At 39.6% G+C, this 22,544-nt stretch overlaps 1 protein-coding gene across 3 annotated transcripts in view; it reads right to left on the bottom strand.

Moving 5' to 3' along the window:
- sh3kbp1 (SH3-domain kinase binding protein 1) overlaps nt 1-22,544 on the bottom strand; it is a 149,161-nt gene that overhangs the window by 38,645 nt on the left and 87,972 nt on the right. For all 3 annotated transcript variants that reach the window (XM_048541349.2, XM_048541348.2, XM_048541350.2), the window contains 2 exons: nt 15,476-15,551; nt 13,719-13,813 (listed from right to left, as the gene is read on the bottom strand). In XM_048541349.2, the coding sequence (XP_048397306.1) occupies nt 13,719-13,813; nt 15,476-15,551 (171 nt within the window). The remainder of the gene's footprint in view (nt 1-13,718; nt 13,814-15,475; nt 15,552-22,544) is intronic.

The raw sequence follows: 22,544 nt of genomic DNA, 5'->3' as shown, positions 1-22,544 counted from the left end.
ATGAACAAGAAATATTTGGAAGGATATGGGCCAAGTGCAGGCAGGTGGAACCACTTTAGTTTGGGATTACGGTTGGCATAGACTAGTTGGACGAGAGCGTCTGTTTCTGTGCATCATAACTATGACTCGAAGAATAGAGCCTTTGATTATTCTCATTTAACTTATGCAATTTACACATTTTTTGGAGATTGTAATTTCAGTTGCATTACGTGAAATGCAATGTGGGATAATGAATGTTAAATCAATTGTAATTCTCATTACAATCACTTGCTGATAACACAGACATCTTGGAGCCACCCTCTGTATTCTTCCTGACACCTTAGTTGATCAGTGGACTTTTGCATTTGCGCAAAATTCACCTTCTGCATAGTGGTCATCATATTCACACATGTACAATCATAACCAAGATAAAACATTTTAAAAGTGTAATTCATTCTTTTAATCAAAAAAAATCAGCAGCAGCCCTAACAAACTATATTTTTGTTAGCAATACTTCATTATGTTTTGCCAGGTTTTACTTCTGCAGAATTTTATTATTACTGTACTATTTTGATCTGAAAACAGGAATACTCATTGGAAAAAACAAAATAAGTCAAGAACTATAAACAGAAGTGAATATGCTCTTTCTGGCACCTGAATTCATGCATTTTTAGAACACTGCTAAAGTTTACAATTATTTTATCCAATAAAATAATTTTCCTGGCCTCAGAAAAATTGTCAATTTCTGATATCCACTTTAAATTTCATCCATTTCAGTCGATGTTGGTCTGACTACCATTGATTGCCTTTCACATCGAAAGCTTGGGGGCTCTGGTATTATGTCTAGTATCATGTGTTAGCTGTGGGTTAGTCAGTAACATTCTCAACTCCAGGTCAGAAGGTTTTGGTTTTAAGTCCCATCTCAGCACATGAGCATAAAAACCAAGACAGATACTGTAGTACACTATAGCCAATGTCCTACTCTGTCGGGACATCAAGGCCCCATCTTCCTCAAGTGAACTTAAGAGATCACATTTCACTGAAGAGAAGGAGCTTAATCCTAGTGTACTGGCCACGTTTTCCCTTAATTAACATCAATAAACAGACAGATTACCTTTTCATTCTCATATTGGTACATACAGAAGCTCGAAGTATAAAATTTGGCTGCTATCTACATTAGGACAGTATCTACAATTTGAAAATATTCAATAGCAGCAAAATGTTTTGAGGCATCAGTTGGTTGTAAAAGGTTTTAAATAAATGGAAATCGGTTTTCTTTTTGGTGATTGTCCATGATTGCTCATTTGTTAAGTGGTTTTGTGCTGTGGCTGCCTCAACGCTGACAGGATGTGGTTGTCAACTGTCTAATTCAAGGATTAGCTCATCCACCTTTCAACATTGTGACCCCTGTTGAATGTCCCTTGCCCTTCTTCCAGGCACCTATCCAGAAAATTCCAAACCAGTCTACGGCACTCAACAATGACCAGTTCTAGGGAGCAACTTACAGGTGAAAGGTCTAATATTTTACCCCGATTAGTAATCAAAATCCACATTTCTCTCGTTTTACACCCACTACATATGATCCTGTTGTCATTCTGTCAACTACCCAAAAACTAACATTTTTAGTTTCAGTTCCTGCCTTCTTTCTTAATTGTAAATGTTGCATTCATTCCAGTTACACTTGAAATCATCTCGTTTCTCTTACCTGCAACTACACCAATCAAGGATATTCCAGCTGCAGCATTACAATCAAAACTGCAGTGTTTTCTAAAGTTGCCATTACAACAACTATACAGATGTCTCCTCATCTGCTATGCCTGAAGTTAACTATGAGAAGGGGGGGGTTTAGTCAACAAAGGACGGAGGGTGTTGTACTTAAACGCACACAGCATATGACACAAGATAAATGAGCTTATACAGCAGATTGAAAGTGGCAGGTACAATGTTGACAGTATCACAGAAACGTGGCCGCAATGGGATCCAGGTTGGTAACTAAATAAACAAGGATACACATCTTATTGAAAAGACAGGCTGATGGGCAGAGGATGTGGAGGTACCTTATTAGTAAGAAATTAAACTAAACTTAAAGCAAGAAGTGATATAGAGTCAGAGGTGTAGAATCTGAGAGAGTAGAATTGAGGAACCACAAAGAAAGAAAGACCCTGATGGGAGATGTGGGCTTCCTAGCAGTAGTCAGGATTTGGAAGGTTGAAAAGACATGTAAGAAGGGCACTATTAAAATAATCATGGGGGACTTCAAGATGCACACAGACTGGGAAACTCAGATTAGTAGCAGATCCCAAGAAAAGGGAACAGGCAATTCTGGATTTGGTGATGCATAATGAGGCAGACTTGAATAGGGTGCAGAAGGTGAAGGAATCCCAAATAGGAAGTGACCATAATATGATAGAATTTACCCAGCAGGTTGAGGGGGAGAAGCTGGAATCAGATGTAACAGTATTATATCTGAGTGAAGGTAACTACAAAGACATGAGAGAGGAGCTGGCTAGGGTTGATTGGATGGGGAGTCTAGCAAGGAAGACAATGGAGCAGCAATGGCAGGAGTATCTAGAGGTAATTTGGGAAGCACAGTAGAAATTCATCCCAAGGAAGAAGAAACATACTAAAGGAATACCATGACTGATAGGTAAAATCAAGGACAGCATAAAAGCAAAACAAAAAGCATACAAAGTGGTGAAGATTAGTGGGAAGCCAGATGAATGGGAAACCTTTAAAAGCCAATAGAGGATAACTTAAAAAAGATGTAAGGGGGAAGATGATGAAATAGGAGAGAAACCTAGCTAGTAATATTAAAGAAGACAGCATGACTTTTCTTCAGCTATCCGAAAGGTAAGCGAGAGGCAGGAGTGGACATTGGACTGCTGGAAAATGAGGCTACACGAGTGGTGATAGGGAATAAAGAAATGGCAGAGGAACTAAATTGGTATTTTGCATCAGTTTTCTCAGTTGAAGACACCAGCAGCATACCAGAACTTCAAGGGAGTAAGGAGGAAAGAGGTGAGTATAGTGGCCATCACGAAGATGATGCTGGGGAAGCTGAAAGGTCTCGAGGTGGATAAATCACCTGGACAGATGGACTGCACCCCAAGTTCTGAAGGTGATAACTGAGGAGCTTGTAGAGATTGAAATGGGCAGGCAATGGCTTAGTGGCATTATTGCTGGATAGTCGACCCAGATAACGTTCTGGGGACCTAGGTTCAAATTCCGCCACGCAGATGGTGGAATTTGAATTCAATAAACGGCTGGATTTAAGAATCTAATGACGACCATGAATCTCTTATCAGAAAAACCTATCTGAATCACTAAAGTCCTTTAGGGAATATCCTTTAGGATAGCAATTTCCTGGCCTACAGATGACTCCAGACACACAGGAACGTGGTTGATTCTTAACTGCTCCCTGGGCAATAAATGCTGCTTAGCCAGCGACGCCCCTTATCCCATGAAGGAATAAAGGAAGGAAAAAAAAAGGTATTGGTGGCAATTTTGTAGGACTGGCATCAGAGAAAGTCCCAGGGAACTGGAAAATAGCAAATGTAACACCCCTGTTCGAGGAGGGTAGGAAGCAGAAGACAGAAAACTATACGCTGGTTAACCTAATCTAGGCCATTGCTAAGATTAGGCCATAATTAAAGATGAGAATGCAGAGCACTTGGAACAGCATGGCTTCATCAAGGTGAGGTCATGCCTGACTGATCTGTTAGAATTCTTTGAGGAGGTAACAAGCAAGTTAGACAAAGGAAAGCCTATGGACATGATCTATTTGGACTTACCGAAGGCCTTTGACAAGGTGCTACACAAGAGGCTGCTAAATAAGAGTCCTTGGTTCAGGGGTGAGGTGCTGGCATGGATAAAGGATTGCCTGATCGACAGAAGGCAGAATGTGAGGGGGTAACAGAGTCTTTTTCAGGATAGCAGCTACAGACTAGTGGAATTCTACAGGGGTCTGTGTTGGGACCACAACTATTCATGTTGTGTATTAACAATCTCGACGAAAGAACTGACAACACTGCTGCCAAGTTTACAAATGACACAAAGATAGGTGCGGGGGCAGGCAGTGTTCAGGAAGTGTGGAGGCTGCAGAATATGGGCAGGCAATGAAAGCGAGCAAAGAAATGGCAGATGGAATACAATACGAGAAATTGAGAGGTAATGCACTTTGGTAGGAAGGATAGCGACAAAGACTATTTTCTAAATGAGGAAAAGTTTCAGAAATCTGAAGCACTAAGGGTCTTGGGAGTCTTAGTTGAGGATTCTCTTAATGTTAACCTGTGGGTTCAGTTGGCATTTAGGATTGCAAATGCAATGTTAGTGTTCATTTTGAAAGGGCTAGAATACAAAAGCAGAAATAGACAACAGAGGCTATACAAGGAACAGCTCAAAGTGCACTTGGAATGTTATGAACAGTTTTGCACCCCATATCTGAAGGAGGACTTGATAGCATTGGAAGGGGTCCAGAGGAGGTTTAAGAAGAATGATCCCAAGGTTGAAGAACCTGCCATGTGGGGAGCAGTTGAGGACATTGGATCTGTACTCGTTAGAGTTTAGAAGGATGAGGAGTGATCAGATTGAAACTTCCAGAATACAGACAGGACTCGGTAGTGTGGGGGTCAGTATGATGTTTCCATTACTAGGAGTGACTAGAACTGAGGGCACAATCTCAGAGTGAAGGGGCAATCTTTTAGAACTGAGATGAGGAGGAATTTCTTTGGCCAGAAGATGGTGAATCTATGGAACTCACTGTCCCCGAGGGTTCTGCAGGCCAGGTCATTGAGTGTATTTAAGACAGAGATAAATAGATTCTTGATTAGAAGGGGATCAAGGTGTACAAGGAAGGCAAGAGAATCACATTGAAAAGCACATCAGCCATGATTGAATGGCAGAACAGACAGAATGGACCGAATAGTCTATGCCTTAAGGTCTTCTAACTTTTGGAAAATTGCTCTGTCTTAGTTACACGCCCCAGCATTATATTAGATTTTATTAGGAACAAAAACAAAGTTGTTGGAAAAGCTCAGTAGGTCTGGCAGCATTTGTGGAGGAGAAAAAGCGTTAACATTTCGGGTTCGGTGACCCTTCCTCAGAACCCTTTTTTTTAAATTGATTTTTGTAATTGCTTTGCTGCACTGTCTACACATTGACAACACCAAATCCCCCACGTTGTCCAGCTTTCTTTTATTATCTCTGAACTCATTTAATTCTGTTTATCTTGTATTTTAAAAAATCCTTGGGATGTGTAGGTCAGTCCAACAATTATTACCAACTACTCAGGAAAATGATGAAATGTCGGTTCTACTTGATCTCCACATTCTGTATGGTTAAGATGCTCATTGTAGTGTTTTGACACATGAGAATGGCTTGCTAGTTCACTTTAGGGACCATTTAAGTTAACCACTTGGATGCACATTTGGACATACATGTAGATCTAGGCTATTAAAAGACATGAAATATTTTCTAACTTTGACAGGAAAAAGCAAGCATTGTTCTCAGCAGACACTTTCACACAGAGCAATGTTTTTATTTCCAGATCTTTAAAAAACTGAATTCAAATGTATAAACTGCAATGGTGGGATTTGAATTCACGTTCTCTGATGAATTATTCCAAGCTTCTAAATTACCAGTCCAGTAATCATTTTACAAAGCATAGAATATAGAACATTACAGCACAGTACAGGCCCTTCGGCCCTCGATGTTGTGCCGACCTGTCGTACCGATCTCAAGCCCATGTAACCTACACTATTCCATGTACGTCCATATGCTCGTCCAATGATGATTTAAATGTACCTAAAGTTGGCGAATCTACTACCACTGCAGGCAAAGCGTTCCATTCCTTACTACTCCTACCAAAGTGCATCACCTCACACTTGTCTGCATTAAACTCCATTTGCCACCTCTCAGCCCAGCTCTGCAGCTTATCTATGTCTCTCTGCAACCTACAGCATCCTTCATCACTATCCACAACTCCACCGGCCTTAGTGTCGTCTGCAAATTTATTAATCCTTCCTTCTATGCCCTCATCCAGGTCATTTATAAAAATGACAGGCAGCAGTGGACCCAACACCGACCCTTGCGGTACACCACGAGTAACTGGTCTCCAGGATGAACATTTCCCAAGAACTACCACCTTCTGTCTTCTTTCAGCAAGCCAATTCCGATCCAAATTGCTATATCTCCCACAATCCCATTCCCCCACATTTTGTACAATAGCCTACTGTGGGGAACCTTAACGAACGCCTTGCTGAAATCCATATACACCACATCAACCGGTTTACTCTCATCTACCTGTTTGGTCACCTTCTCAAAGAACTCAATAAGGTTTGTGAGGCACGACCTACCCTTCACAAAACTGTGCTGACTATCCCTAATCAAGTTATTCTTTTCTAGATGATTATAAATCCTATCTCTTATAACCTTTTCCAACACTTTACCAACAACTGAGGTAAGGCTTACTGGTCTATAATTACCAGGGTTGTCTCTACTCCCCTTCTTGAACAGAGGAACCACATTTGCTATCCTCCAGTCATCTGGCACTATTCCTATAGACAATGATGAGTTAAAGATCAATGCCAAAGGCTCGGCAATCTCCTCCCTGGCTTCCCAGAGGATCCTAAGATAAATCCCATCCGGACCAGGGAACTTATCTATCTTCACACTCTGTAGGATTTCTAATACCTCTTCCTTGTGAACCTCAATCCCACCTAGTCTAGTAGACTGTATCTCAGTATTCTCCTCGACAACATTGTCGTTTTCTAGAGTGAATACTGTTGAAAAATATTCATTTAGCGCTTCCTCTATCTCCGCTGACTCCACACACAACTTCCCACTACTATCCTTGATTGGCTCTAATCTTACTTTTGTCATTCTTTTATCCCTTAAATACCTATAGAAAGCCTTAGGGTTTACCCTGATCCTATCCGCTAACAACTTCTCATGTCTCCTCCTGGCTCTTCTGAGCTCTCTCTTTAGTTCTTTCCTGGCTACCTCATAGCCCACAAGCACCCTAACTGAGCCTTCACATCTCATCCTAACATAAGCCTTCTTCTTCCTCTTGACCAGAGATTCCACTTCCTTCGTAAACCATGGTTCCCGTGTTCTACCGTTTCCTCCCTACCTGATAGGTACATACTTATCTAGGGCACAAAGGAGCTTTTCCTTGAATAAGCTCCACATTTCTAATGTGCCCATCCCCTGCAGTTTCCTTCCCCATCCCATGTTCCCTAAATCTTGCCTAATCTCATCGTAATTGCCCTTCCCCCAGCTATAACTCTTGCCCAGTGGTATGCACCTATCCCTTTCCATCACTAAAGTAAACATAACAGAATTGTGACACTATCACCAAAGTGCTCACCTACTTCCAAATCTAACACCTGGCTGGGCTCATTACCCAGTACCAAATCTAATGTGGCTTTGCCCCTTGTTGGCCTATCTACATACTATGTCAGGAAGCCCTCCTGCACACACTAGACAAAAACTGGCCCATCTATAGTACTCAAACTATAGTGTTCCCAGTCAATATTTGGAAAGTTGAAGTCCCCCATAACAACTATCCTGTCTCTCTCATTCCTATGGAGAATCATTTTTGCTATCCTTTCCTCTACATCTCTGCGACTATTCGGAGGCCTATAGAAAACTCCAAACAGGGTGACCTCTCCTTTCCTGTTTCTAACCCCAGCCCATAATACCTCAGTTGACAAGTCCCCAAACATCCTTTCTGCAACTGTAATACTGTCCTTGACCAACAATGCCACACCTCCCTCCTCCCCTCCCCTCCACCCCCCCACCCCCGCTTTTACCATCTTCTCTGTTCTTACTGAAACATCTAAATCCGAATTTTCTAGCGCAGTGGTAGTGTCCCTGTCTCTGGTCCAAAAGATCTGGGTTTATGTCCTAATTCAGGATGTAATAATCCTGGAGTGATGTCATACCAGGTAAATTAAAAATCAGAGTGCTCATGTGATACAGTCACAGGCAAGGGTTCAAGTTCCACCTACTCCAGAGGTGCATCATAACATGTGTGAAAAGATTGATTAAATAGATATTTTAAGCAAGAAAATAGGGCATTTTAATGTTGTTCAATCCCAGTATTTTCAATTTCATCAGGATAATGGTCAACAAAGTGTGCATTTGTGACTAATTGGGAATTCATGTATAACACAAATAGTAAATCAGAAAAACAGAATAATAGACATCGTTATGAAGCAGATAAGCTCAAATAGTCTCCATCATTAATAGCTCACGCATTCGCATTAACATTTTGCTTTCACATTAGTGAAGCTGAAGATTATAGAACAAAGATGCAGAAACGGTGAAACAAATATTCAGATTTGAATAGATGCATAATATCATTAATGCGGTTTTGTTGCCGGTGTGTTACATTGCATGTGTTACAACTCATTTGAGATTTAAAACTGTTTAATTAATATATAACCTCTTGTTGAAAAACATTGATGCGGAAACTTAACATTGTGAACATGACAACAGGCTTCACTTCCGTCACTTTAGTTGCAAATCTTTTTTGTGGCAGATGGATATGTCAAGAAATTCTCTAACGTATTCTGTATCTGATATATTCTTAAAAATCACTAATATAGCGTTGGAAGTACGCAATTAAACCCCTCCAATCTTTTCAACTAATCAAATAAGCTATGACAGGTATACAAACATTCATACAAACATACAACCTGACAGGCAATACACATAGCACCTTTGACGCATATCCTTTTATACCTGCAAGTTTAAGAACGTTTCCCCACAGATGCTGCCTGACCTGCTGAGTGCTTCTAGTATTTCCTGTTTCTATTTTTGGATTATCAGCTGTTCAGTGTCAGTAACTGACAAAAAATTAAATATTAATTTTGTTGCACATCAGGAAAATGTACTTGATGTAATACTCCATATACCTATGTAATGTTATGAAAAATGCTAAATTAGATTTAAACAAATCTACTGATTTATTGTAAGTTACTACCGGGATACTGGTTCTCCAAAGCGTTTCTCAAATTAAAATAAACATCTCACAAAAGGTTAATTTTTTTATATGGACTGGATTACAGAAATTAAACTTTTTTAAAACAGTAATCATGCATCACCTTGAAAATGTCTTAATTGTTTACAATTTTAATTATTCAAGAAATGCCATGGGGTTCTGTTAAAAAGAAATGCATCTAAAGAGAAAACACATGGGAATAAATACTTTTGTTGCTAATTACACAATAATCAAAGGCTTCTTTTAATGAAAGGGTATTACAGCTCAAATGCTCTTTAAATACTCTTCATATTTAAATTACCATTCTAAAGTAAACATATTCATTGCTATCCAAACAGTAAAATCTCATTGAAACCATTCTAAAGGCAAATAAATCTTTTGAATCATTTCGCCAGCTGCATGAAAATCTAGATTCAGATGCAGCCAGGGGAGAAAATTAGAACTGTTGAATGGCACCATTCCATTTTAGCAGGCAATTGCAGAAATTGCAGCTATAACACATGCATGCATACACATCAGTTGACGTCTTACAATATTGAAAATTGAAAATCTAAGAACTTTGCTCAGGGAAAAAAAAAAGTTAAATGGCTGACTATAGCACTGGGGAATACAGATGTATTTCAACCCCCATTTGAAGGTCATACATTCTGTCCTGTTTGCCTGTTTCCATAAAATTATATGCTCTTATTTATATAGTAAGAACAGTAACAGCTTTAAGTGAAGACACCTTTGTTCAATCCAACCCAACCTCTTCATGTTATGTACCAGCAAAAAGTGTGACATAAGAACATAAGAACTGGGAGCAGGAGGAGGAAATGTAGCCACTTGAGCCTGCTCCATCATTTAATACAATCATGACTGATCTCACCTCAGCCTCAACTCCACTTTTCTGGGTCTGCACTCTATGACCCTTCATTCTATTACTAATTAAAAATCTGTCTATCTCCTCCCTAAACTTATTCACTATCCCAGTATCCACCACACTGTGAATGCCACAGATTTGCCATTTTTTGAGAGAAGCAATTTCTCATCTCTGTTTTAAAATCTGCCACCGCTTATCCTAAAACCAAGTGACTTCTCATTCTAGACTGTCCCACAAGGGGGAGCATCCTCTCAACATCTACTTTGTCAATCCCCTTTAATATCCGAAATACCCTCAACTGGATGTCCGTTCTAAACTCCAGAGATTTGAAGAAAGAGATCAGTCAGAGACTGGTACAGTTGGGAAAAGGGGCAAGTCAAACAGTCAGGTCAAGCAGGAACAAAGCAGAGAACAAGGTAAGACTGATAAATTAAATTGCATTTACTTCAATGCAAGAGGCCTGACCGATAAGGCAGATGAACTAAGGCATGGTAGGAAACATGGGACTGGGATATTACAGCCATTACAGACACATGGCTCAGGGATAGCAGCTTAATGTTCCAGGGTATAAATGCCTATAGGAAGAACAGAAAGGAGGGGCTGTGGCTCAAGAGGAGGCGTGGCGTTTCTCATTGCTGCTGTATTTAGGGGGAACATTCCTCAGATCATCCAGTGAAGTTATATGGGTGGAACAGAGAAATAAGAAAGGGAAGATCACCTTGTTGGGATTGCATCATCATAGGCCACCTCGGACAATTGGTAGAAAATTAAGAAGCAAGTATGTAAGGAGATCGACACGTACGTAAACTAGAGTTGTAATGGTAAGAGATTATAACTTTCCTAAAATAGACTGGGACTGTGATTGCGTTAAGGGCTTGGCTGGGGACAAACTTGTTAAATGTGTCCAAGAAAACACTTATTCAATATGTGGATGTATTTACTACAGAAGGAGCAATACTTGACCATCTGTTGGGAAGCAAGACAGGGCAAGTTACAGAGGTGGGGGAGCTCATTGGGGCAAGTGATCACAATTTTATGAATTTTAAAATGGTTACGAAAAAGGATAAAACTGATCAAAAGTCAAAGTTCTAAATTAAAAGGCAGCCAATTTTGACAGTATTAAACAGGAACTTTCAAAAGTTGATTAGACGAGACTATTTCCAAGTAAAGTGATGGTCAGGAAGTGGGAGGCCTTTAAAAATGAGATAACAAGTGTTCAGAGAGAGTATTTTCCTGTCAGGGTGAAAGGCAAGGCTGGTAGGTGTCAGGAATGCTGGATGACTAGATAAATTGAGGCTCTGGTCAAGAAAAAGGAGGCAGCATGTGTCAGGTACAGACAACTGCATTTGAGTGAATCCCTCGAGGAGTATAAGGGCAATAAGTGTATACTGAAGAGAGAAACGGGATGTCAAAAAGGGGACATGAGATAGCTTTGGCAAATATAGTTAATGAAGGAGAGTCCAAGCACATTTGTCTAAGTACACTTATGGCAAAGGAGTAACTAGGAGAGCACAGGGGGCCTTAAGATCAACATGGTCGTCTATGTATGGAACCACAGGAGATGGCTGAGATACTAAACAAATAATTCACATTCGTGTCTAATTTGGAGAAGGACATGGAAGTTAGGGTACTTGAGGAAGTAAGTAGTGATGTCTTGAATAGAGTTCATATTACGGAAAGAGGGGATGTTGGAAGTCTTAAAACACATGGTACATAAATCTTCAGAACCTGAAGAGAGAACTTTGTGGGAAGCTAGGAAAAAAACTGTTGGGCCCCTTGCTAGGATATTTGTATCACTGACATGGGTGAGGTGCCAGAAGACTGGAGGTTGGCTAATGTGGTGCCATTATTTAAAGAAAGGCTATAAGGAAAAGCCAAGGAACTATAGATCAGTGGGCCTTAAGTCAGTGGTGGTTAAGTTGTTGGAGAGGACTCTGAGGGACAGGATTTATATGTATTTGGAAAGGCAAAGACTGATTTGGAATAGTCAGCATGGCTTTGTGCATGGGAAATCAGGTCTCACAAATTTGATTGAGTTTTTCTAAGAGGTGACAAACTTTGATGAAGGCAGAGCAGGAGACATTGTCTATATGGACTTCAGCAAAGTATTCAACAAGGTTCCAGATGGTAGGCTGGTTAGTAAGTTAAATCATATGGAATCAGGGGGAGTTAGCCAATTGGACACAAAATTGGTTCAAAAGGTAGGAGGCAGAGGGTGGTGGTAGAAAGTTGCTTTTCAGACTGGAGGCTTGTGTCAAGCAGTGTCCCACATGAATCGGAGCTGTTTGTTATTGATATAAATGATTTGGATGTGAATATAGGGGGTATGGTTAGTAAGTTTGCAGATGACACCAAAATTGGAGGTGTAGGGGACAGTGAAGGTGATCTCAGCATACAATGGGACCTTGATCAGATGGGCCAATGGGACAAGGAGTGGCAGATGAAGTTTAAATTTAGATAAACATGAGGTGTGACATTTTGGTAAGGAAAACGAGGGCAGGAGTTATACAGTTAATGATAGGGTACTGAGGAACATTGCCAAACAAAGAAACTAAGGGGTACAGCTAAAATTGGAGTCACAGGTAGACAAAGTGGTGAAGGCAGCATTTGGCACGCTTGCCTCCATAGGTCAGAACGCTGAGTATAGGAGCTGGGATGTCAAGTTGCGGTTGTACAGGACAATGGTGTGGCCCCTTTTCGAATACCATGTACACATCTATTAGCCTTTCTATAGGAAAGATGGTGTTAAACTTGAAAGGGTTCAGAAAAGATTTACAAGCATGTTGCCAGGACTGGAGGGTTTGAGTTATAGGGAGAGGCTGAATAGGTTGGGTACCTTTTTCCTCTGAAGTGTCAGAGGCTGAGGGACGACGTTATAGAGGTTTATAAAATCAAAAGGGGCATGGATGGAGTTAATAGCCAAGGTCTTTTTCCTAGGGTGGGGGAGTTCAAAACCAGAGGGCACAGATTTAGGGTGAAAGGGGAAAGATTATAAGACCTGAGGAGTAATTTTTCACACAGAGGGCAGTGCGTGCATGGAACGAGCTTCCAGAGTTAGTGGTAGAAGTGGGTACCAATACAACATTTAAAAGGCATCTGCACGAGTGCATGAGTTGGAAGGGTTTGGAGAGATACGGATCAAAAGCTGGCAGATGGGAATATGTCTGAGGAAGGGTCATTGGACCCGAAACGTTGACTCGGTTTTCTCCTTCACAGATGCTGCCAGACCTGCTGAGCTTCTCCAACAACTTTGTTTGAGGTCAGGTTAGGATGTCTTGTCAGCATGGATGCGTTCAACTGAAGGGTTTGTTTCCGCGCTGAACAACTTTTTGACTCTATAATTAAGTCTGAGATTTCTTTAACTGGGTATGAAATGGAGTATTATAATTATGGAATGTCATTATATCAACATATCATGTTAGAATCAGTTATCTGTTTGCTCCTTTGAACCATAAAGATTAGACTAAATTTTCAGGAATTTGTTTTGTTCATTTTTCAATAAATTACAATTGTCTAAAGCGTTTAGTCAATACAACAGTTTGAGGAATATGAAACAATACAGCTCTCCTTGTAGTGATTCACTTGCATAGCTTAGTAAAGAAAGAATACAAAGTATTTGAACAAAAACAAAGTTGCTGGAAAAGCTCAGCAGGTCTGGCACATCTGTGGAGGAGAGAAAATAAAGAGTTAATGTTTCGGGTCTGGTGACACTTCCTCAGTTTTTTTTTCTCCTCCACAGATGCTGCCAGACCTGCTGAGCTTTTCCAGCAACTTTGTTTTTGTTCCTGATTTACAGCATCTGCAGTTCTTTTGGTTCTTGCAAAGTATTTGAATATTTTCTTTACAAAACATATAAACAAATTATCTTCATACCTTATTTATAATAATTACAATCTCTCCTTCTCTGATTGTCAACTCATCATCATTCTGTGCCTCATATGGGAATAGTACTTTGCAATATTCTTTACCTGAAACCAAGCAAGCATAAACCATTGAACAATGAGCATCCTAGACGGAGGTAAATAACTTATCAGTTTTTAACATTTTCAAACTTGAATGTTTCAGTGCAGTTGCATTTTATGACTGATGATAATGACTGAGTCTCTTTTGCATGTTAAGACTGAGGAAGCCAAACTGATAAATTAATTCCAAATGAAATAGTTTGTTGCACTTGTGTGACATTTCACATCACCGTACACAAAGCATGACAATGACTGAGTGAAACGAGTTCATGTATATCTTTAGTTATCTGAGTGAAAGCAATGGTTACACACCTAACAACGCCCAGAATTTAGGGCGGCATGGTGGCTCAAAGGTTAACACTGCTGCCTAACAGTTCAGACACCCGGGTTGATTTCTACCCTTAGGCAACTGTCTGTGTGGAGTTTACATATTCTCAGCCTGTCTGCGTAGGTTTCCTCTAGGTGCTCCAGTTTCCTCCCACAGTCAAAGATGTGCAGCTGAGATGGATTTGGCTGTGCTAAATTGCCGACAGTGTCCAGGGATTTGCAGACTGGATGGATTAGCTATGGGAAATTCAGGGGTATAGGGACAGGCTTAGGGGTCTGGACGGGTTGTTCCTTGGATGGCCAGTGTGAAGTCAACAGGGCAAATGGCCTGGTTCCACACTGTAGATTCTAGATTGATGGTTCGATCTATTACTGGAACTTACATTTGACTTTTACACCAAACTGCAATTTTGAATAAATAAACAAACAAACAGTCTTTTGTCCACAGAAGTGATTTGTCTAATTAATCTTACATAGTCAAATTAATTTAACGCAGGCAATTACACTCAATTTTACTTTGATAGCAAAAGTATGTTTTAAACTCCACAGTTATAATTTCACATTACCAATTCACTATTACTAGTGTACTCATGTTCACCAACTTTAAGCTGCTGTAAGTGTCTGCTTTTAATTAGAGTAATTTGTATAACCCAGCAAATATTAATGCAATAGACTTAAACATCAGCACAAACTTCCAACAAAATTACACAACTGGCACTGCTGTTGAAACGCAAGGAGGTCAAAGTTTAGAAAGTCAAATTAGAAAACCTGAGCACTTCCAAAATTAATTTCTAATTCAATGTTTGAAGCTGCTTTGGCAACTGGCCTATTAAAATTACATGAAAGCCGCCAACTATTGGAAAATCTGTTAGGTTTTGAAGAAGGAACAGTGAGGTAAACACTTGGTGGTTTCAGTTTCTCATGAAACTAAACAGTACAATTTAGGTATTAAGACCTAGCCTACCTCCAAAACAAAAAGCATAAAATGAGCAGTTATTTCAGTGAGCCTCACTCTACTTTGTCCAGTGTTACACTGGACCCAAACATTAGATTCAAGCTGGATCTATATTAAGTCTAGTGGCCGTGCAATGGTGGGACAAACTGCAGCAAAAATTACATTTGCAATATAAATGAACTCTTCAATTCCTCTGTCTCAGATGAAGGTCAGGCAAGGGTTTTATAAAAGTAGAAACCAAGGTAAAGTTACTGTTAAAACTGTTGTTTTAAAATTTACAACTTTAAGTAACAAATATCATCAGCAAAAGTTAAGAGAAGTCAGAATATTTTATTTGGGCTTAATTTTAGAAGCTATTCAAAGTGTGCTATTTCATTATTACTCACCCTTAGGTCTCGTGTCTGATTCTGACTTGGTTGGTTCCTGAGAAGACACAGCTGAAGCTAACTTTTTTCCAGAAGTCTAAAACAAACAATGCAATAAATTATACAGCTGGCAACATGCGCACTTCCTACCTTTACAACACACCTACATCCTTGACTTCAAAAATGAATGGTTACAGCATGATATCCAGAGATAAATGCCACGCATATGATTTTATGGAACCTTTAAGAACAGAAAACAACCTATATCTTTTTTTCTTTAGTTTACCAAGCAATTAGTCCAACCCTCCTGTTTCATTCTAGTAAGCTTGCGTATTTTCCTTTCAAATGTATTTATCCAATTCCATTTTGAAAGTTATTGTTGAATCTATTCCCAACACCCTGAGGCACAGTGCATTCCAGATTATCAAAATTCAATAAGTAGAACAAATACTTTCCCAACACTAAACAAAAAGAACTACAAATGCTAAAAAAATCAGAAAAAAAGCAGAAATCACTGGAAAAATTCAGTAAGCCAGGCACCATCCGTGCAGAGAACGCAGAGTTAACATTTTAGGATGAAGCAACAAAACTCCACAGATCTGGTGAACATTGACACCCAATTCACAGAATGACAACAGCGTGGAAACAGGCCAATCAGCCCATCGGTTCACACCGACACTCCGAAGAGCATCCCGCCCACATTCACCTCCCTACCCTATCCCGGTAACCCTGCACTTCCCATGCTAATCCACCTAGTTCACACATCGCTGGACACAATGGGCAATTTAACATGGCAAACTTCCCATGGCTAATCCGCCTAACCTGCACATCTCTGGACTATGGGAGGAAATCAGAGGTCCTGATGGAAACTCATGCAGACAAGGAGAATGTATAAACTCCACACAAAGTTGCCCGAGAGTGGAATCAAGTCCAGGTCCCTGGTGAAGAGACAACTGTGCTAACCACTGAACCACTATGTCACCCACTACTGTTCTTCTAAACTCCAGAAAGAATTACAGGCCCAATCTACTCAACCTCTCTTCAAAAGACAGCCCCCCTCCATACCTGGCATCAACTAGTGAATCTTCTCCGGACCGCCTTCAATGCCTGCTTATCTTTCCTCAGGGGCCTAAATCTATTCACAGTATTCCTTGATTTTCCTTGTACCACTCTTAATAATGGGCTCTAGCATGCTCCCTATGACTGAGATCAGTCTAGACAGCTTGTAGTTCTATTTCTCTGTCCTTTTTTGAGTAATGCTACCTTCACACCTTACAAATTGGCAGCCAATACTTGAGAACTTCCATGTTCCTGTTTTCAAAGGCTGGAGTGTCTTATAAGAATGATTACAGGAGGCATAATGCCTGTCCTCTGCCATTACAGCTAGTTCATGGATGGCAATCTTTTCTGAATGTCATTTCAGGAAGACAATCTGTAACTTATAAACTATTACATTATCCTTTGACTGAGATAGAGCTAAGTTACAATGCAGCCTATGCATGGTCATGGTAGATCAGGTGTCCTGAAGATGAAGTTGTGCTGCTTGTATTGATTTGAGGCCACAAAGTATACCACACATTCCTAGCTCTGCTCTGCATGACTGAAGGAAGCAAAGATGGAAGCTGATGAATTGGGAGAGCAGCAGCATCTTCTTAGGTGGAAGACATTGAACAGAGGGAATATTTTGCACGATACTGCGAAGCAGTGTTAGGAGCTGCAAGCCAGACAGAATTTAATTGACAACTAGCTCCACTACATGAAATTTAGGTGCCATGATCATTCTTTGACTGTAAATGTGTAGGTGCTCAAAAGAAAAGCAGTCAATTTCTGTTCTGACAAGCAAGTGGAGCTTCTGTTTGTTTGTTTAGCGAGTTCTTTCTGGTGCTGAATAAAGCTGAATGCTGTGAAGCTTTTGCAGACATTCCAATAATGTGATGGTCCCACAGTGAACCATAATGATGCTGGGCTACACTAGATATTGTGGAAAGAATAGCATAGGCTTAAACAGACTTATGCGATGGGTTGTAAAAGACAGGTAAGCTGTGTGGCTTTGTGCTTAAACAGCAATAGATATATAAATGTGCACTTGATGTACAATGAAGTGTCAGCCATGTGCCCTGATAAGTGTTACTTTGAGGTCCCTGTCCCACTGCGTGCATGGTGAAGAACACCTCCATAGAGCCAACATTTGATCAGTTGCATTGCTAGTGATTACACTAGTGCAAGGATACTGAGATAGCCCAGTAGTGGCACAACTTCTACCTACAATGAGTGGGGAGGTAGGACAAGCAGGATGCCATGGGCAGTGATGCATAACGAATGCAAGAACATGTGAAAACTCTCCATGAAACGTGGAAAATTACACTGAACTGGTTTCCAGTAAGATTAGGCCAGTTATGTCTGCAGATAGCTTAAAGATGTATGCAATTAGCTGTTGAGGATCTGTCAGCTTTTAGCCCCATCATTTTTTCTAGTACTTTGTCCCAATATTCCTTAGTTAAAGACTCCCCCATAAATGGAAACATCTGGTCAACATCTGCACTGTCAAGCCCCTTAAGAATCTTTAATGTTCGAATAAGGTTACATCTCATTCTCCTAAATTCTAAAGAATGAAAGCATAATCAGCTTAGCTGTTCTTGATAAGTCAACGCCTTCATTCCAGGAATCAACTTAGTCAATCTCTACTGAACAGCGTCCAATGTCAGCATATCTTTTTAAATACAAAAGGACCAAATTTGTACACAAAAGTCCAGCTTTATGAACACCCACAGCTGTAACAAAAAACTTTCCATTTTCAAACTCCAACCTGTTAGCAGCAAAGGACAAAATTTCCTGTACTTTTTTATAACGTGCTGCATCTGAGTGTTATTACTTTTAGTGCACAAGAGTAGTCAGATCCCTCAGTGCTGCACATTTTTGGAGTCTCTCTGTTTAAATAGCAGTCTGCCTTTTGATTCTTCTAACCAAAGTGCATGACCTCACGTTTTCCTACAGTAAACTCTATCCGCTAAATTTTGTGCACTCACACAATTTATTAGAACGCCTTTGCAGATTCCTTGCATCCTCATCACATTTCCCCAGATATTGTTTGTACTGCCAGCAAGTTTTGACATACTGACACCCTCTTTCGAGTCACTACTGTAGATAATAAATAACTGAAATCTAGGAGAGATCTATGTAGCAGTCTACTAGTTACATCTTTCTAACCTGAAGCAGACCCATTAATCTAGACTCTGACTTGTGCGCTAACTAATCCCCTATCCATGCTAACGTATTACCCCTAATACTGTGAACTCCAGTTTGTTGTGTACCTGATTGAATGCTGAAAGCCAAAAGACAACCCTTCTGAGTTTTCCTAACACTTTTAAACTAATTTAACTCCAAGTTGCAAAACAAGAACATTTCACTGGACTGACCTTGCTGTCAGGGCTCTAGTTCTTTAGTTAGTTAGGCCACCCCTTAACTGCTTGAAGCACCATGACCCTATATTTTAGGTGCAATAAATTCCAGGTTTGTTTGAAGTACATTCACCCTGTATTTGGCAGGAAAAACTTTCAGTTTTAGAAATTAAAATATAAGCCATAAACCACATACTCAGAATGCAGTGCTACAATTCCCTGAAAGCTACAAATTTGATGTGCTTATTATCTACTGTACGGCACTCTCTCAAATCCAGCTGACAATTAGAGAATGAAACATCAGTGTTGAATATATTATTGTTAAACTAGCAATTTTCCAATGATATGAACTAAAATGAACGTATCAATTTTCTTAAAAATTAAATCAAGAAGCCAATTTAGACAAGTGGTGCATAATTGCCAGTTAAAGTCTATTGAAAATGCTAGACAGGTAAATGGAACTGTCGCACACATCAGTCATAACATAATTAAAATGGTACAAAAAGCTCAAATGGATCAATGATGGACAGTTATCACAGCATTTCAGCACCTGTGTTCCATTGTCATCGGAAAAATTAAGTTACTAGGACCCTGCCAATGTTTCCTCTGGTGTGTGAAGCTGTGTTGCAACCACAAAATATAAGCCATTTGCTTAAGATAGTATGTGAGTGTGGCTACACAAAGGAATTATGGGTATAGGTTGGAGAGACTGGGCTTGTTTTCAATGGAATGCAGGAGGTTGAGGGACAACCTGATATAAATTTATAAGATTGTGAGTAGCATAGATAAAGTGGAAAGTCAGAGTCTTTTACTCAGGGTGGAGGGGTCAATTACTAGGGTAGACAGGTTCAAGGTACGAGGGGAATAAGTTTAAAAGAGAAGTGTGAGGCGCGTTTTTCATACAAAGGGTAGTGAGTGCTTCGAACGTACTGCTGGAGGTAGTGGTGGTGGAAGCAGACACAATAGAAGTTTTCTAAAAGCACCTGGATGAATACATGAATAGGAAGGGACCAGAGGGATGTGGATCCTGTAAGTGAAGGTTTCAGAAGCAGATAAACTTAGCCAGGATTTGCACCAGGCAACATTGCTGAAGTGGAAATAGGAGGTCTTTGTAATAGCACGGCAATGTCATAAGAAGCTTACACCAATTTCCCAATTTGTTAACAATTAGGTGGCACGATGTTTCACAACATTAAGAACAATTTATCAGTTTCAGGAATTACATGATTATAGTCATGAAATAAATAATTTGCATTTATTCAGTGTCTTAATATATCTTAAGGTACTTTATTGTTGAAGAAGTACTTTTGAAGTATGACCGCTAGCGCAAGTACAGAAACAAGACAGCTGCTGTCCACAGCAAGATACTTCAAAACAGCAGCTAGGTCAATAGTCATATCACTTGTGATGCTGGTTGAGAAACATATTTTGCTCAGAACAATGGAAAAACTCCCCTGCTCCTCTTTAAATAGTGCTGTGGAACTTGATATTCACTCAAGAGGAGAGAGATGATTTACTATTTAATCTAAAACACGGCACCTTCAAAAGCACAGCACTCCTTCAGTAATGCACTAAAACGTCAGCCTGAATTACATACCCAGTTTCTGGATGCTGCTGAAACGTGGCTAGTCCCTGGGTTGCACATTGAACCCACGACTTTCTGACTCAGAAGTGGGAGTGTTACAACTGAACCAAAGCTGACAGAACAAATTAAATTTGGGTATGGTCTTAGTCATGAGGTACAAAGGCCTTCCAGTCACATGAGCAATTTAGCCACTTTTTTTAGGGGAACAAGGGACAAAACAACAACTAGATCGAATGGTAACAAATACTTTGATACCAGAAGGACCAAATTGATTCAAATGTTTATACTCGTCCGAACTATGAAGTAAAAGTTTACAAAAATGAATGATAGTAAATTATTTTAAAGGGTAAGAGCTGACTAATCATAACATTTTAAAAGGAATAAAATTAAAAACAAAAGAATTTAATTAAAACAACATGCTCAATTTCCTAGTATTTCTAATCTTGGTACCATAGTTATTGGAGATTAAACTGACATTGATCAATGCCTTGAATTTACAAAGGTGTGTTCTGTTTTGAAGAAAGGACAGCGAAAATTCAAGATGGATTGCTGCACAGCTGTAGACATGGCAGGACCACTACTGACCAGACTATTGTATCAAAAATGGTGGTCTAATTCCTTGTGATGAGCCGATTGCCACAAAGAGTAAGCATTTGTACTATTTACAGCATTGCTAGCCCATTGAGACATCAGAATTTTGGACCAAAATCAATCCGGCCAAAATAGCAAAATAACACTTATCACTGATCTGTTCTTTGCTCTGTTGATGATCACTATGGGATTTAGGCCCAAATATGTTCTGGAGAACAGAGAGAAACACAATGGGGTGTCTTGACAACAAAAGTATAGCAACAATTGAAATAATAGATCTACTTTCCTCTTTTGGAATGCTTCTTAAAACAATCCAGCAATATTCTCAAAACATGAAGGAAATGTAATTTTCATTTTACACTTAAACAATACAACAAGGCCAAGGCAAAAACAAATCCAGTTTATTAACAATATATTAGCACAAACAACCCAGAAATTTGTGTTAACCATCAGCAGTCCAACAGGGTGCCTAATCTTCTACATCATTCAGGCCACAAGTTCAAGAATATTGTTGTAAATTTGGTAACTACATTTGATTTTGACTTGAAAAATTAGTGCAGTGCTTGACAATGTGTTTTGTGATGCATGACATTTTTGACTATTATAATAATTATTAGAAATCATAACTATAAAGAGAAGTTGAAGGAAAAATACATTAATTTCTTTGAAAATGTTCTGAAGGCATATTTTATCAAAGTATAAACGGCTGATACTCCTGTTACAATTCTACAAAATTCCATAGTTTACAATTTAATTTCTGTGCAGGATTGAACAATTTTTGATAACGACAAATTTAACCTCCAATTGATGGGCTAAATCCAGCTCAAATTCATGATCCTCGAATATTTTTTACAAATTAATTAACTGAAAAGTCAATAATAATCTATTCCAAACTGGTTGCAGCAATTTAATCTAAAATGTATGGCACTGTATGCCCCAGGAGAATGCATTCACCATCCTAACAACTGCCAAAAGAATTCAATCTGTTTACTTAGACCAGAGTTCACTTCACAAACCCATACTCATTCTCTTTGATGAGTTTATACCTTTAAACAGATCGAGGTAAAGAATAAGGCTGATGCATTTGCAACCACCTCCAACCACATGTGCCAAGTCAATGCTCCACTGTTACTCTCTGCTGAAGTTCCACAGCATCATAGATGCCAGTCTTACCTGATTTGATTCACATAATGTGGCATCAAGAAACAACTGAACTCAATTGATATTACCAAGACTCTAGGGCCTGACAACAACCTAGCATTTGGCCAAGAGTGATATCAACAAATTCAGAAAAACTGACGTCAATGGTTGAAGGCAAAACTGTCAAACAGAAAGGTGGCTGTGGTTATTGAAGGCCAATCATCTCAGTCCCATGGCATTACTGGAATTCCTCAGATATTTTTCTAATTGATCTATTCAGAAATGCAATTTCACACGTAAGGAGCAGGTAGGACTTGAACCTGGCCTCCTGGCTCAGAGGTAAAGACATTACCATGATGCCACAAGAATCAGGGCA

Source organism: Stegostoma tigrinum, chromosome 12, assembly GCF_030684315.1.
Source record: "Stegostoma tigrinum isolate sSteTig4 chromosome 12, sSteTig4.hap1, whole genome shotgun sequence".
Classification (NCBI taxonomy): Eukaryota; Metazoa; Chordata; class Chondrichthyes; order Orectolobiformes; family Stegostomatidae; genus Stegostoma; species Stegostoma tigrinum.
The sequence above is the reverse complement of the archived record's forward strand: the minus strand, read 5'-3'. Positions and strand labels throughout refer to the sequence as shown.